Source organism: Hyperolius riggenbachi, chromosome 12 (genome assembly GCF_040937935.1).
Source record: "Hyperolius riggenbachi isolate aHypRig1 chromosome 12, aHypRig1.pri, whole genome shotgun sequence".
Taxonomy (NCBI): Eukaryota; Metazoa; Chordata; class Amphibia; order Anura; family Hyperoliidae; genus Hyperolius; species Hyperolius riggenbachi.
Window position 1 is genome coordinate 127,615,410 of NC_090657.1, and position 17,013 is coordinate 127,632,422.

General features: G+C 46.8%; 1 protein-coding gene across 3 annotated transcripts in view; it reads left to right on the plus strand.

Moving 5' to 3' along the window:
• MFSD11 (major facilitator superfamily domain containing 11) overlaps positions 1-17,013 on the plus strand; it is a 722,948-nt gene that overhangs the window by 473,063 nt on the left and 232,872 nt on the right. For 2 of the 3 annotated variants that reach the window (XM_068263650.1, XM_068263652.1), the window contains exon 11: positions 12,383-12,508. The exons of the other annotated variant lie outside the window; for it this stretch is intronic. In XM_068263650.1, the coding sequence (XP_068119751.1) occupies positions 12,383-12,508 (126 nt within the window). The remainder of the gene's footprint in view (positions 1-12,382; positions 12,509-17,013) is intronic. 3 annotated transcript variants of the gene reach the window in all.

Sequence of the window (17,013 nt, forward strand, 5' to 3'; positions counted from 1 at the left end):
TCCTACCAGTATGCGTGGTGTAAGATCATTCCACGTGTCATTGCTCAAGCCGGCAGTGCAGGTGGATTCCACTCCCCCCCCCCCTCCCGTATTGATTAATTATCAACCTGAGTATGAGGTTGAGAAGATACCGGACTCATGGCTTGTACAGAACTCCGTGCAGTATTTGGTTCACTGGAAGGGGTATGGCATAGAGGAGAGAACTTTGGTGCCAGACTGTCGTATGCACGCAGAGGAATTAAAGAAGGAATTCCATAACTTGCACCCTGGAAAGCTTGGTGAGAAGTGTCTGGAGTCCACTCCTCGGGGGGGGGGGGGGGGGGGTGTACTGTAAGGAAACGCGGAAAAGCCGCCGCGTGTGCTGATAGCAAGGCGGCTGATTCCGCGTCCAGCGCGGCGGTTTGCACGCAGGAGCGTGCGTCTGGTACTGTGAGAGAACGCAAAAAAGCTGCCGCGTGTACTGATAGCAAGGCGGCTGGTTCCGCGTCCAGTGCGGCGGTTTGCACTCAGCAGCATGCGTCTGGTGTGGCTGGGTCTTTTAGTTCACACAGATTCAGGAATACGCGCGCGCTGAGATGCAGGACTTTTATGACGGTCAAGGGGGGGGGGAATCAGCTGACCAAGCTGGTCAGCTGACCTCAGAGCAAGTAACTATTGGTCTATCACTTAGGGGTGGCACCAGAGAGCGCTGCTCTATATATAGTTACTGCTGGCCAGTCACAAGTTGTCTGCCGTTGCGAACACTACGTGGAAGCACTCAGACCTTAGTCAGATCCAACAGTGTGCTTGAACCAGGAGGACCTGGGAATTCACACTGAGCCAGATTACTTGTGTTCTCATTCTGTTATACTTCAGACTAGTTCCAGGGTGTAGAGACCACTGACCTCACACCCAAGATTAGGGAACTTGTGTTATCATTCTGTTATACTTCAGACTAGTTCCAGGGTGTAGAGACCACGGACCTCACACCCAAGACTAGGCATTGTTTGATATCTGGTATGACCTATTGCTTTCCTGACTATCCCTCTGCTCTCTGATTCGGTACCACGCACATCTGATTATCCGTTGCCAACCCTGCCTGCCTTGGGTACCAGAGTGCTGCATGCACGCAGATGATTTGAGGAAAGAGTTATTATTATTATTATTTAGTATTTATATAGCGCCGACATATTACGCAGCGCTGTACAGTGTATATATATATTCTCTTGTCACTAACTGTCCCTCAAAGGAGCTCACAAACTAATCCCTACCATTGCCATATGTCTATATTATGTAGTGTACAGTATGTAGTTCCATGACTTACATCCTGGGAAGCCTGGTGGGAAGTTGTATTGCTACAGAAAAAGTGACACCACTTACAAATGTAGCACTTGCAGGTTCTTTCAGATTCCTCCAAAATCAGAGACAAGTAACAAGGTTAACAAGTTTATTGATGGGGGCGTGGCCAAGATGGCGAAGTGAGAAGAAGTGTCTTCTGATGCTCCGCTGCCCGGCTTCAGCCATTTAGCACACCGCCGCTGTTGACGCACCTCCAAACCGGCCAAAACACCGTGTTATATCCCCTAGACTAGGAAACACAAACTGGAGTCCTGGTGGGAGCCGCCGCTGGAGAGCGGGAGTAAAACGAATCCGGACCCAGAGACCGCCGCCTCGTCCTGGGACGAGCGGGAAGGGCCCGAACGCCCTCACAGATCGCAGCACAGATTTCATCCATACTCCGCTATGCCTCCTAAAGGATCGAAGACTAGAGACAAGGAGGAACACAAAGACCTCCCAGAGGATGCTGAAAGTACCTCAGCCCAACAACGGCCGCCGCCGAAGGGGAAACAGGCAAAGGACGGCGACATCATGGCTGACCACGAGGAAGACGAGCCTCCCATGCCAAGCCCTGCAGAGCTGCTTGATGCTATCAAAACATGCCAATCGGCACTTACTAAAAAAATTGACAGCATGGAAGCTAATATAGGGTTCCTACGCAACGATGTGAGCAAGATCAGGGACAGGACCAAGGAGCTGGAACAGCGTACTTCAGACCTAGAAGATACAGCCCAGGCGCACCGCATAGCCATCCCAGGTATGCAGCAACGACTATCCCAACTTGAAAACCGTGCAGAGGACGCAGAAAACCGAAACCGCAGAAGCAACCTCCGCATACTGGGGATACCTGAGGGAGCAGAGGGTGCAGACATGGCCTCTTTCATCGAAAACCTACTCAAGCAGCTCCTACCAGAATCCACGTTCTCTCCATTCTTTGTGATCGAGCGCGCTCACCGAATGACCACCAGAAAGAAACTCCCTGGGGCCCTCCCGAGACCGGTAATTCTTAAACTCCTGAATTTTAAAGACAGGGACGCTATACTATCTGCCTCCAGGAAAGCCGGTGAGTTACATTTTCAAAATACTAAGCTTATGATATTTCCTGATTACACTGCTGAGACGCAGAGGCAGCGAGGTGCTTTTCAGCAAGTTAAAAATAAGCTGCGCGAGAAACAGATTACATACGCAATGCTGTTGCCGGCCAGACTCCGTGTTCAGGATGGAGACAAGACCCGCTTTTTCGACACTCCGGCGGAGGCCTTAACATGGATTGAGTCTTTGCCCCAAAAGTAAGGTACTTCTACCATATCCGAGAGCTATGTGGCTGCATCGCCTCCCCCACCTCCCGCGTGTACCCGGGTTGGGAAGGTACTGCTTTCTTTGATCCTACCATCTCCAAATCATTAACTTTATTGTTTCCTAAAAGAAATTGTCCTGAGATATTAATCCAGAGGATATGAGTATATTTATATATGATTATGCTTCTCGGGTCTAACTCCTACCATATTACACAATATGGCTGAATGTTAAGTGCCCTCCGGGCGCCGCCCTTCTTCACCAGCTTATCCTTGCCCGGGAACGAGGATCCCCGCCCCTGGTTTACACAGTGCTATGTGATACAGGCCCCCCCCCCCCTCTCTCCCGGTGAGCTCTCGCCATGATACGCAGGTGCCCTGAGGGAGCGATGTCACAGTACTGAACCTCTCTTTGAACGCTGAAATATCACCTAGGCTGTGGTGCTCTCCACCCGGGCGCTCACCACTGCACTATACTGGAAATAAATGGAGGGTATATAAAGAACCGTCCGCCCAAGATAAGCGGAAACTTCTTAACGCTAACCGGACGGTTACATTAACCAGGCAATGAAGAAGAAACTTTACAACTGCACACACTGATACTTGTGTATTTGATATAAGGGATGGTGGGCTCTGACAAGACTGCAGCTATGTGGGGAAGGATGAGGGTTGAGTCCTTGCTGTGGGTGGGGGGGAAGGAGGTCTTGATGTACTGCCGCATAAGTATTTCTGATGGTACCTTATGTGATACATGTTATGCTTACTGTTAAGATAGACTGGTTTGGTTGTGTGTTGGTAACTTAAAGGTTGGAAGAATGTGAATATGTTAAGTGAAACCAAAGTACTATAAAACAGCAGTAGAATACTAGGAAAAGGAAATGGCACCTAGGTAGAAGAGACAATAATGAGGCGGCATGGGACTGGACGCGATATACATATATAGGGGACTTCATACATGAGAGGGGGTACAAAACTGTGCTAGCGTGTTAGTTGAATAGACCTAAGCAATGGCTAGAGTTTACCACTAGAGGGTGCTGTTGGCTAGCCGTCTGAAACTCCTACTTATCTGTACAACTCATAGCGAAATTCCAGAGGAGGTGGTATTGTATGACCCTTGTTGAAAACTAGCGCCGAAATATCTGCTTGCATAATAATCTCCTCCTAGCTACGCTTAGAAGCCCCTAAAGATAGCAACTTAAGCTATATACACGGCGTCTTAGATATAGTGGCCCCTACCTGCAATCCCTCTACAACTAGATAGAACGGCAGTGACAGCCTCTATTAACTTTCCACTGCATTATACCTCGCCTCTGCTCTACCTAACAAACCTTCACTGATACATGGGCTTAGGGGTGCAGGTCAAAAGCAGAAAGACCCACATTCGCGCCCTTCCTCGCCTAAATAATCTTCTTTACTGGAAGCTCACCCGCTGTATATGCTATGCATACATTCCTTCTCTGTAGGGTGCATGACTGATGCCTCTGTGGCTGGATGCCACTAATAATCCTGGGCTCTCCCTATAAAAGATGTACGCCCAGAACCCCTTCCAAAAATAACTGCAAACAACTGAATAACCTTGTTTGTTACCCGCATGGGCCACATTCCACCTCGTATGGGTGGGGATTGAAGACGGTGGGCCTCCTTACCCCTGGTCTAGGCCTCTCACATGCCGTCCAGGAAAGAGTAAAAAAAGGGTGCCGCATACACAATATAAAAGCATAAATATTCTCTTAGTGCTGGTTTCATGTGACGATGTGTGCATGATTTTTCTGACCATAAGCCTTAAAGATGTTTCCTCTCAATGTTTGCGTGCAGCCGGGCAGCGGATCCATCTTCTTCCTTGATACCGCCGCCACCACGTAGGGGTTTCCCCTGCACTGTTAACACTGTCTGAGTCCTGTAGGTGATTCAGGCCTAGTTACTAAAGTTGGGATCTAAGCTGTGGTAAGTTTTCTGTGTTAATGTTCACACTACTGCAGCAGGGATTTTTGTTTACCTTTTTTTTGTTCTCAGTTACAAGAAAGTCTCTTTCAACCCCACCGAACCTATTAATATTACTGCACTGGATACTGCTCTACTATTATGTTTGCCATTGGACACCTGAACCGCCCAACCCCTTATATACTCCTAGAACTAAATATGCTAAAGTTAGTCACGCCCAGACATGGAAACCTCCCTAAAGATAATCTCCTGGAATATTAGGGGTATACGCTCCCCCTTTAAAAGGTCGTTAATGTTCCAATATCTCTCCAAACACCGGCCCCATATTTCAATACTCCAGGAGACACATCTGGACGGAGCATTGGTAAGGTCTTTGAACAAGCCATGGGTCCACAGGTCTTTCCACTCCATGTATTCCACCTTCTCCAGAGGGGTTACAATATTGATCAATAAATCTCTCACATACAAATTGCTGCACGCACTTCCAGACTCTGAGGGCAGATACATTATTCTCCACTTATCCATATTTGGCAACACATATTGCATTGTAGGCATGTATGCTCCCCCTCCCCTTCAACAGAGTCTACTAGCGGAAATAACGACTAAGATACAGAAATATTTACCAGCTAAACTCCTTATAATTGGTGACTTTAATGACATTCTTACAACACATCTTGACACCACTAATAAATCCCGTGTTGCGAACATTGATTTAAACGCCTGGGCGGACTCTCTTTCTCTCACAGAGTTATGGAGGTGGAAAAATTCCCAGAAGCTAGCCTTTTCCCACTTCTCAGCTACACACAAATCTGCCTCGAGAATAGATTTGGCCTTTGGGAATAACGATTGGGTCTCCTCTATGACTGCAGCATCTTATCTCCCCAGTGGCTTATCAGATCACGCCCCACTAGAAATTATATGCTCACTGCCCGCCCCCTCCAACCGTACACTCTGGAGGCTTAATCCTAAGTGGGTGAATGAGGAGGATATTGCTAAAAAAATCACTGCTGCCATTAACCAATATTGGGAGATCAACTTAGATACAGCCTCCACCCAGATTAGCTGGGATGCCTTTAAGGCCACAATCAGAGGGGAATACATTAACCAAATAAGCGGGTGCAAAAAGGAATATAACACCACACTAGAGTTACTGACAGAGCAAGAAGAAAGCAGCACGCAGCTCTTCTCGGATACCCCCAACGATGACACATACTCAGCAATGATGCAGGCCAAACGATCCCTCAACTTACACATGACAGACCTCACTAGGACATCTCTTCTGGAGTGGCAACAATCTACATTTGAGAGGGGAGACAAAAATGGCAAGCTACTAGCTAATATAGCGAGAGACCCCCTGGAACAATCCAATATTCCAGAAATCAAAAATGACTCTGGTTACGTCACCTCATCTCCCACAGATATCCTTAATACATTCCAAAAATACTATAGCAATCTCTACACCTCTCAATTCAAAGGCACTATCTCAGATCTCCACGAATTACTAGAAACTGTACAAATGCCCTCTCTAGATGAGGAGATTTCGGCCAGCTTAGATAAAGAGATAGAGGAGGAGGAAATACTAGACTCTATTATCTCATTCCCCTCTCATAAGTCCCCGGGCCCAGACGGGATCCCCATTGAATTTTACAAACGCTTTATGAGAATACTAGCCCCGTACCTAAAAACAACATACAATAATTGCCTACTATCTGGCGAACTTCCACCTAGTTTTTACCAAGCACACATTATTCTCATTCCTAAACAGGACAAGGACCCCCTGGAGTGTGGATCTTACAGACCCATCTCCTTGCTCAATAATGACTTAAAAATCTTGACAAAAATCCTGACCACCCTCATAAATAAACACATCTCAGATCTAATAGAGCCGGATCAGACTGGCTTCATGCCCCACAAAACTACTGATATTAATCTCAGACGTGTATTCTCCCACATTCAACTCTCAGAAAATATCTCTACCCCGCGTGCTCTGGCCTTTCTGGATATACAAAAGGCGTTCGATTCAGTGGAGTGGGACTACCTGTGGGCTACAGTGCACAAGCTGGGTTTTGGCCCCAGGCTGGTTTCTTGGCTAAAGACCATATACAAACACCCTAGCACCAAAATTAAAATTGGCCCGAGGATATCAGACAGTATCCATCTGAGCAGGGGCACCAGGCAGGGATGTCCTCTTTCTCCGGCCCTCTTCGCGATTGCCATGGAACCAATAGCTACTGCATTACGTCAGCACCCGGACATCCGTGGCTTTCGTGTGGGGGGGCTGGAGGAGAGGGTGTCACTATATGCAGACGACTTGGTTGTATACCTGGAATCCCCTGATATATCTATTAAGGGTGTGCTGGAGACCTTTAGGATCTTTTCCTCGTTCACGGGTCTTAAGGTAAACTGGGAGAAATCGAAATTGCTTCCTCTGAACCAGGCTTCCCGGGCCTCCACCCCACTTGAGATAGTCCACAAAACTAAGTACCTTGGTATTACAATCTCAAACAACTCAGCAGACTACTATTCAGATAACTTGGCTCCACTGGTACAGCATACCAAGCAGAGGCTCCTGGGCTGGCGGGGCCTCCCTCTGTCCTTAATAGGTAGAATCAATCTTATTAAAATGAAGCTACTCCCAAAATATTTATATCTGTTCAGGAATTGCCCTATTTGGGTACATAAAAATTTCTTCAAACAACTCAATTCCTTACTCTCTAGCTTCATATGGCATGATAAGACTGCAAGGATCAGCCTCAAAAAACTACAACGACCTTGGACGGAGGGGGGCCTTGCCTTTCCGGATCTTTATAAATACTTCATAGCCTCCCAGCTTGTTACGGCTCATTGGTGGGCTGTGCAAGATAAGTCTAATTCGGCGATGGTACTAGAGGCAGCAATGCTGGGCTCATATCAGGCACTTGCCCAAATAATATACCGGGGAGTCAGGGCACCGTACCCACTAACGATTAACATGAAGGTAGTTCTTCAGGCCTGGAAAGTAGTACAGACCTGGCACTCTTCCTCCCCTAACACGTTCTGCCCGAAACTTCCATTATGGAACAATCCATCCCTCCCTCACTTCTTCATGATACCTGACCCGATTATTTGGATCAAAAAAGGAATAACACACTTGGAACATATAATCACCTCCAGAGGCCTGACTGAATTCAACTCGCTTAAAACAACCTACTCACTGCCTAATAGTTATTTTTTTAGGTACCTACAGCTGAGACATGCGTTTGCGGCACAGTTTGGCCGGGAGACAGTTAAACTGACCCCCACTGATATAGAAGAAGTAATTTGCAATGAAAACCTTTCTAAAGCCGTCTCTAGTATTTACCAAAACATTATTTTGATTACGGAACCGCAGATAACTGCCTATAAGCGGCCCTGGCTCAAACTTATACCAAATCTTGATGATGAGGACTGGGAGGATGTCTGGATCAGACCCTTCGAATACCTAATCTCTACTAGAGACAGGCTAATACAGTTCAAGATCCTTCATCAGGCATATCTAACCCCGGCTAAAATATCTAAGTTCGATCGGACAAGCCCCGGCCTTTGCTGGCGGTGTGGCGCTGCCTCAGCTGATTTCGACCATGTATTTTGGGAGTGCCCTGAAATTACTGAGCAATGGAAAAATATTTGCCGTATCGTGGGATCGATCACTAAAATACACATCACACCTGAGCCCATGCACTGCCTATTAGGGAATGTCCATGCCCTTGCCCCTACCAGAGCCCAGAGGAGCTTGATAGGTTTACTTTTATTCTACTATAGAAAAGAAATAGTCCTAAACTGGAAGCAGCCCTTGCCGCCCTCAATCCAGAGCTGGAAAAAACTAATAAATAGCTCTGTACATCTATATAAGGCTGCCTACATTGCCAGAGGTTGTGCCCCTAAATTTAAGAAGGTGTGGGGGCCCTGGACGTCAAGCAAAGATACTGCATAATAATTACTGTTATAACCCAGCTATATACATGGAGTGAAGCCTCTGGTTATATCCTGGGAGGTCCAAGAGGGTGAGCTTGACCCTGTGTAACAAAAGCGACATGATTGACTCAACATAGTGATATACCCTAGCACAGGAGTTGAATCTAGCAATGGTAAACACTGAATGTATTACATATTGTAAACAGCTGCTGTAATTATTGCAATCCCTAGCTTTTTGTAACTGAGTTTCTTGTTTGAACTCCTCACCTGCGAGTGTGGGAGTTCGGGGTGTTTTTGTTTGTGTGTTTTGTACTGACAAAAAATCTTTTCAATAAAAAGAAGTTTTAAAAAAAACAAGTTTATTGATACAAAATATGATATACAATACCAAGTTATTGGAAAGAAGACAGAGAATAACAACATAACATAACATAACAAGTATCAGAATTATAAACACATCACATCACCTTGTGTTTCCTAGGTGTCCCGCTCAAGGTTGCAGTAACTTCTATCTGTCTTAGAGAGCAACTCTTCCCTCACGATAGTTTAGAAGTTCCTTAGATGGGAAACGCAGTCAGACTTAGCTAGGTGGCCAGCCCAGCTATGAGTTGAGGGAATTCCGCTTGTCTTGAAATAGCAGTTGGGTTTTATAGCTCTTCATCCCATAGACCAACATGGAACTCCATGTTAGCCTATGGAGTATGATAGAAAACCCCCTTTTTGGCTATCAGCAACTTCTGAATCAAGTGACAATAGCTGGAATCCCACCAATTAGGCCATATTTCGGTCAGCATACTTCTGATAGATTTATGGCCCCCTCTTATATGTCCATCCGCCCATCTACACAATTAGACATTCACTCCAGAATACAAGTACTAGATTTACGACCCATTAACCACTTAACGACCAGCTAACGCCGATAGGCGGCGGCTGGTCGTTTGTTGTTTTGCATGGAAACGGCCGCTTCGAGTGGCCTTTCCATGCCAATTTACGGAGACTGTCTCCGTGAACAGTGTGCGAGCCACCGATCGCGGCTCGCACGCATAATGTAAACACGCGGGGAAGAAATCCCCGCTGTTTACATCAATATGGCACTGCTGCGCATCAGCGCCGTGACGGAGATCGGCGATCCCCGCCCTCTGATTGGGATCGCCGTCATTTGATAGGCTGAAGCCTATTCTATCCGGCGCAGGACGGATATCCGTCCTGCGCACATCAGAGGGGAAGACAGAGGGAGGTAAGGGGGGGGAGAACACAATATCTCTGCGGAGGGGGGCTTTGACTAGCCACCCCCGCTCGGCCACACGGAGTGGCGGCGATCAGACCCCCCCTCCCCAGCAGGTCATCCCCCTAGTGGGGAAAAAAGGGGGGAAGTCTGGTCGCCCTGCCTTGCACACGATCTGCGCTGCGGGCTGGAGAGCCCACGCAGCTCAGATCACACAGAACAGCCCCGGTCCTTAAGTGGTTAATAAGGTCATAGTCATGCATTATAGCCTAAAAAATATCCTAATGTCCCCTAACTTCATAAACTAAGGGGCCATTAGTTCATTAGTAAAGAGTCTTAAATCTTGGGTCAGATTAGTAATTTCTGTATATGCAAGCACTCCCTATAATGGTGCCTTTTAAGTAACATATGACTCATCGACCCATCTGTGTTAGTTTCTTGACAAACAAGTGTTAAAGAAGTCCACCCGACTCAAATGAACCAATATACAGATCTGAATGAAAAGATTCACACAAGATGGCTTACTACAGCAATCATAAAAGCTATAGCACTACAGAAGTGTCCGGAGTCCACTCGTCGGGGGGGGGGGGGGGTTACTGTGAAGGATTGCAGAATGGCCGCCGTGTGCTCTGACAGCATGGCGGCTGTTTCCGCGTCCAGTCCGGCGGTTTACGCGCGGCGACATGTGTCTGATGTGGTACAGCCTCCCTGTGCAATGCACGTGCGCGTGGCAAGACAGAAGCTTTATGGGAAACATAGAGGGATCAGCTGACTCCCTTGGTCAGCTGATCCAAGGATGTATGCGGATTGGCTGGAAGGGACTGGGCGGCGCTGGCCAGCGCTGCACTATATAACCACTCGTCCCTCAGTCTCACATCGTCTGCCGTTGCAAATGCTTCATGTGTTAGCACACAGACCTCAGTCAGATCCAACAGTGTGTTTGAACCAGGAAGGACCTGGGAATTCACACTGAGCTAGATTACCTTCTCATGTTATGCTATGTTATGCTATGTTATGCTATAGACTAGTTCCAGGGTATTGTGACTATGGACCTCACACCCAAGCTTAGGAAACTGTCTCAATGCTATGTTATGCTATAGACTAGTTCCAGGGTGTTGTGACTACGGACCTCACACCCAAGCTTAGGAAACTGTCTCAATGCTATGTTATGCTATAGACTAGTTCCAGGGTGTCGTGACTACGGACCTCACACCCAAGCTTAGGAAACTGTGTCAATGCTATGTTATGCTATAGACTAGTTCCAGGTTGTCGTGACTACGGACCTCACACCCAAGACTAGCACTGTGTGCCTGTACTTCCTTAGCCCGCCACTAGGGTGTAGAGAGATAGGATCTCACATCCAGTAAGGGCGAATCTGTTCTTATTAGCAGCAGGGCTTCCTGCAACCAGGCCTAGGCCCCTCTCCTAGGGAGCCTTTGGCCTAAAGGATTCACCCACAGTCTGGGGTGAACTCCCTTCTTCTTCCTGCTTCCAGTTCCTCTGGCGGTTCTCTCTCAAAGTGTTACTGTTACACCGTACACTCATACCTCAGGTGTCCAGAGGTTAGACATACCTGGATTATTAGTGATTCTGCAGATCATTCATAATCTGGTGTATATCTGCATTACTGGTGAATCTGCAGATCACCAATAATCAGATTCTCTCTGCGTGTTGACACCAATCGTTACAAAACAGCAGAAAAAAAATTAATTTCACTTTTTAACATATTTCACTCAAGAAATGTGTTATTTCTTCAGAAAAAGTACAACATTTTGTTCAGGTTTAAGCCCAATTAACTACATCAAAAAAACAATATATAATATGTCCTATTTCATGTACGGTAGGTTTTCTTGTTAAAAATCCTAAGTAAGCCATATGACTGCAAAATGTCTAAAAACTGCTTGGCAGTAGATGTTCGCGTTTAGGACAAATCAGCTGGCAGGGAAAGGGTTAGAGGGCTTGGATGTTTTTTTTTTTTTTTTTTGCATTGAAGGGCATCCACTCCACGGCTATAATTATTAGGTAATTCCTGGAAGAGTTGATCCAGGGATTTATCTGACTGCCATCTGGAGTCAGGATTTTTCACTTTTATGCTGGGTACACACTATGCAATTTCCCCGCCCGATCGACGGGTGATCGGACACGAAGTTGCATCGTGTGTACATGTCCAAAGTACACCCGGGTGATAAAGTGATTGATTTTCCAATTTATAAGTGCGCAAAATTGATCACTTTATCGATCGGGAGCTGATCAGACATGCTGGAAATAATTGCCCGATTCCCGCCTGTCAGGTGGAAAATTGCGTTATGTGTACCTAGCATTAAGGCTAGTAAAGGTTTTTCACCTTCCCCTAAATCAACTGGGATATGTGCAGGTTCCGGACGGGGTTTTTGTTTTTTTTACAGCAGGACCGCCAGTGTTAGAAGTGTATGTCAAGGGCAGGTTCAGGATGGTGGGGTTTTTTTAATTTTAATTTATTATTTTTTTGTCTGGTTGAACTTGATGAATGGATGTCTTTTTTTCAACCAAACTAACTATGTAACTATCTTACATATTGCTCTGCAAGTTTCCTTCAGCACAGGGAATTAACACAATGAGACTGAAATAAAATGCATAGACATCAAAAGTGCTTATTATTCACAACATATGTAACATGTAATTTCTCTTCCAGGTTTTGAACTCACATTTTACTCTGGCGTGTTTGGGACTTGTATTGGATCCATAAACTGGTTTGGTGCTGATGCTAAGAGCCTCATAGGATTGTCTGGAATATTTGTTGGACTAGGAGAAGTTTTAGGTTTGTTTTTCTTACTTGTGCTCATTATACACCAAATAATTATCTCTGAGATATATTCAGACCATTTCACCAGTGTTCTCATTTTACCGAATAACTAACACTATGACATTTTGTTCTGTGTGAGTGATATTTGTGTTTCTAAGCTCCAGAACTCGAAATTGCTTCTTTTTTATATATGCATTGATGCTGTATGCTAAAAAAAGATGTATTTATTTTTATTTTTTTTTAATTTGTCTATGTTCCTTCTGAACAGGACTGTGGACTTGGTGCAAAAATCCTTGAATCCTCTAATTTGCATATAGCAATCTTGTTGATTGAAAGTGTGTAACATAAAAGGCATGTCATCACTGCCAAAGCTTAGAAATTTTAAAACCCTATTAAGATGGCATTTGGTTTAAAGAAAATCACTCAATTAACAAGTGCCATTGCATACTACAGTTATGCAACTAACCATTTGTTAGGAACCAGGTTGTGATTGGTGATTACTGTATACAAAACTGGAGGGATTTCACAACCGTCTCATATTGCACATACAAAAAAACATTGTATTGTTGCCATAGCAAGGTATAACAATTACTGAAATTAAAAAAATATAAAATTGCTTATATCGGTCATCAGTGCTGGTTGGTATTATAGTGACGGCAGGGCAATGTGTGGTGATTGCCCAGCAATTGCCTTTTGCAAATCGCCCACCACCACTGTCCATTTGTCTGTCACATGCCCGTCACCAATCACACCCTACTCAGTGTCATGCAGCTGTCCCTGCTCTAACTATAAGGGCAATGTATGCTTGAGGCTGGTTTGCCACTTTAATTATATTTGTAAGAATGTAAGTATTATATCATTGAATTCGTAAGCCTCAGTTATTTTAACTGAGTTTAGTTAAAAGACTTGATTTGCAGAGTCTCCCTTTAAGCAGCATTTCTAGAAACACTGGAACATGGTTTTGTGTCTTACACAGAACAGCCAAGGCTGGATCAGAGATATCCAGTGCAGAGGCCAGACTCGCAGGCAATGAACAACATAAATATGGGCCATTGTTATGAAAATATTGTCACTAGTGCATTAAATAAAGTTATTCTTAGAACTTTAGATCTAGGTGAGAGGTCGGGAATGCGCAGTAAAGACCGTGCCTGTCATTATATCACGAGGTTTTTACCAGCCAGTAGTAGGTGATGTGTGATGTCACATTTAATTCTTTAGTGATCGGTACTAAAGCAGGTGACGGGTCCGAGAGAGGCACTTCTGCTTCTTGTGACTGCTGGCTTTCACCCTTTACTTTTATTTATAATATGTCTTGTCATCTTATGTAACTGTATGCTGTATATAGGACTAAGAGCAACGTAGTCTAGATGGAACGTAGTATAGACAGAAGATAAAGACTGGTTACCATTCACCGGGAATGGAGCCAAGAGCTGTAACGCAAAGGACTTACTACAGAACAATCTGCTTCGCTAAGATGTATCCACATGTACTGTATATATGTTTACTGAATAAACTCCTAAACTTTGAGGACGCCTAAGAAGTTCTATCTCCAATGCTGTTGCTGTAATGAGAGTCGAGTGAGTTGCAGCTCTGAGTTGCTGGTGCCGGAACAAAGGTGTAGTGTTGTTGCCAAAAGCAACCAACGTATAGATTCTTACAATATTCACATCCAGATAGTTCAATGGTATGTTCAAAATCAGCACTCCATGCGCTAGCGAATGCTTGCATCATATAGAGACTGTTTTGTCCGGAGTCTTTTTACATGAGAGATGATTCCTCCAATGTTTCTTACCGCCTAAGCTCTTGAAGGAGAACTGTAGTGAGAGGTATATGGAAGCTGCCATATTTATTGCCATTTAACCACTTCCCGACCGCCTAACGCACAGAGGCGGCCGGGAAGTGGAGCCCTGAAGGACCGGCTCATCCACAGAGGCGGCGGTCCTTCTAAGGGCATGGGCGGAGCGATCGCGTCATCCGTGACGCGATCCTCCGCCGGCGCCTGTCACCGCTCGCTCGCCGCAACATCCCGCCGGCTATACGGAAGCGCCGGCGGGATGTTAACCCCGCGATCGCCGCATACAAAGTGTATAATACACTTTGTAATGTTTACAAAGTGTATTATACAGGCTGCCTCCTGCCCTGGTGGTCCCAGTGTCCGAGGGACCACCAGGGCAGGCTGCAGCCACCCTAGTCTGCACCCAAGCACACTGATTTCTCCCCCCCCCTGCCCCAGATCGCCCACAGCACCCATCAGACCCCCCCCCTGCCCACCCCCCAGACCCCTGTTTGCACCCAATCACCCCCCTAATCACCCATCAATCACTCCCTGTCACTATCTGTCAACGCTATTTTTTTTTATCCCGCCCCCCTGCTCCCTGCCCCCTCCTGATCACCCCCCACCCCTCAGATTCTCCCCAGACCCCCCCCCCCCCCAGACCCCCCCCCCCTGTTTACTGTATGCATCTATCCCCCTGATTACCTGTCAATCACCTGTCAATCACCCGTCAATCACCCGTCAATCACCCCCTGTCACTGCCACCCATCAATCAGCCCCTAACCTGCCCCTTGCGGGCAATCTGATCACCCCCCCACACCAATAGATCGCCCACAGGTCCGACATCAGATCACCTCCCAAATCCATTGTTTACATCTATTCTCTCCTCTAAACACCCACTAATTACCCATCAATCACCCATCAATCACCACCTATCACCACCTGTCACTTTTACCTATCAGATCAGACCCTAATCTGCCCCTTGCGGGCACCCAATCACCCGCCCACACGCTCAGATTGCCCTCTGACCCCCCCTTATCAATTCACCAGTGCATTAATTACATCTGTTCTTCCCTGTAATAACCCACTGATCACCTGTCAATCACCTGCCAATCACCTATCACCCATCAATCACCCCCTGTCACTGCCACCCATCAATCAGCCCCTAACCTGCCCCTTGCGGGCAATCTGATCACCCACCCACACCATTAGATCGCCCGCAAATCCGCCGTCAGATTACCTCCCAAATGTATCATTTACATCTGTTATCTTCTCTAAACACCCACTAATTACCCATCAATCACCCATCAATCACCCCCTATCACCACCTGTCACTGTTACCTATCAGATCAGACCCTAATCTGCCCCTTGCGGGCACCCAATCACCCGCCCACACGCTCAGATTGCCCTCAGACCCCCCCCCTTATCAATTCGCCAGTGCATTAATTACATCTGTCCTTCCCTGTAATAACCCACTGATCACCTGTCAATCACCTGCCAATCACCTATCACCCATCAATCACCCCCTGTCACTGCCACCCAACAATCAGCCCCTAACCTGCCCCTTGCGGGCAATCTGATCACCCACCCACACCAATAGATCGCCCGCAGATCCGACATCAGATCACCACCCAAGCGCAGCGTTTACATCTATTCTCTCCTCTAAACACCCACTAATTACCCATCAATCACCCATCAATCACTCCCTATCACCACCTGTCACTGTTACCTATCAGAACAGACCCTAATCTGCCCCTTGCGGGCACCCAATCACCCGCCTACACGCTCAGATTGCCCTCAGACCCCCCTTTATCAATTCGCCAGTGCAATATTTACATCTGTCCTTCCCTGTAATAACCCACTGATCACCTGTCAATCACCTGCCAATCACCTATCACCCATCAATCACCCCCTGTCACTGCCACCCAACAATCAGCCCCTAACCTGCCCCTTGCGGGCAAACTGATCACCCACCCACACCAATAGATCGCCCGCAGATCCGACATCAGATCACCACCCAAGCGCAGTGTTTCCATCTATTCTCTCCTCTAAACACCCACTAATTACCCATCAATCACCCATCAATCACCCCCTATCACCACCTGTCACTGTTACCCATCAGATCAGACCCTAATCTGCCCCTTGCGGGCACCCAATCGCCCGCCTACACGTTTAGATTGCCCTCAGACCCCCTCTTATCAATTCGCCAGTGCAATATTTACATCTGTTCTCCCCTGTAATAACCCACTGATTACCTGTCAATCACCTATCAATCACCCATCAATCACCCCCTGTCACTGCCACCCATCAATCACCCCCTGTCACTGCCACCCATCAATCACCCGCTGTCACTGCCACCCATCAATCAGCCCCTAACCTGCCCCTTGCGGGCAAACTGATCACCCACCCACACCAATAGATCGCCCGCAGATCCGACATCAGATCACCACCCAAGCGCAGTGTTTCCATCTATTCTCTACCCTAAACACCCACTAATTACCCATCAATCACCCCCTGTCACTGCTACCTATCAGATTAGACCCCTATCTGCCCCTAGGGCACTCAATCACCCGCCCACACCCTCAGAATGCCCTCAGACCCCAGCCCTGATCACCTCGCCAGTGCATTGCTTGCATCTATTCCCCCCTCTAATCACACCTTGAGACACCCATCAATCACCTCCTGTCACCCCCTAGCACACCTACCCATCAGATCAGGCCCCAATTTGCCCCGTGTGGGCTCCTGA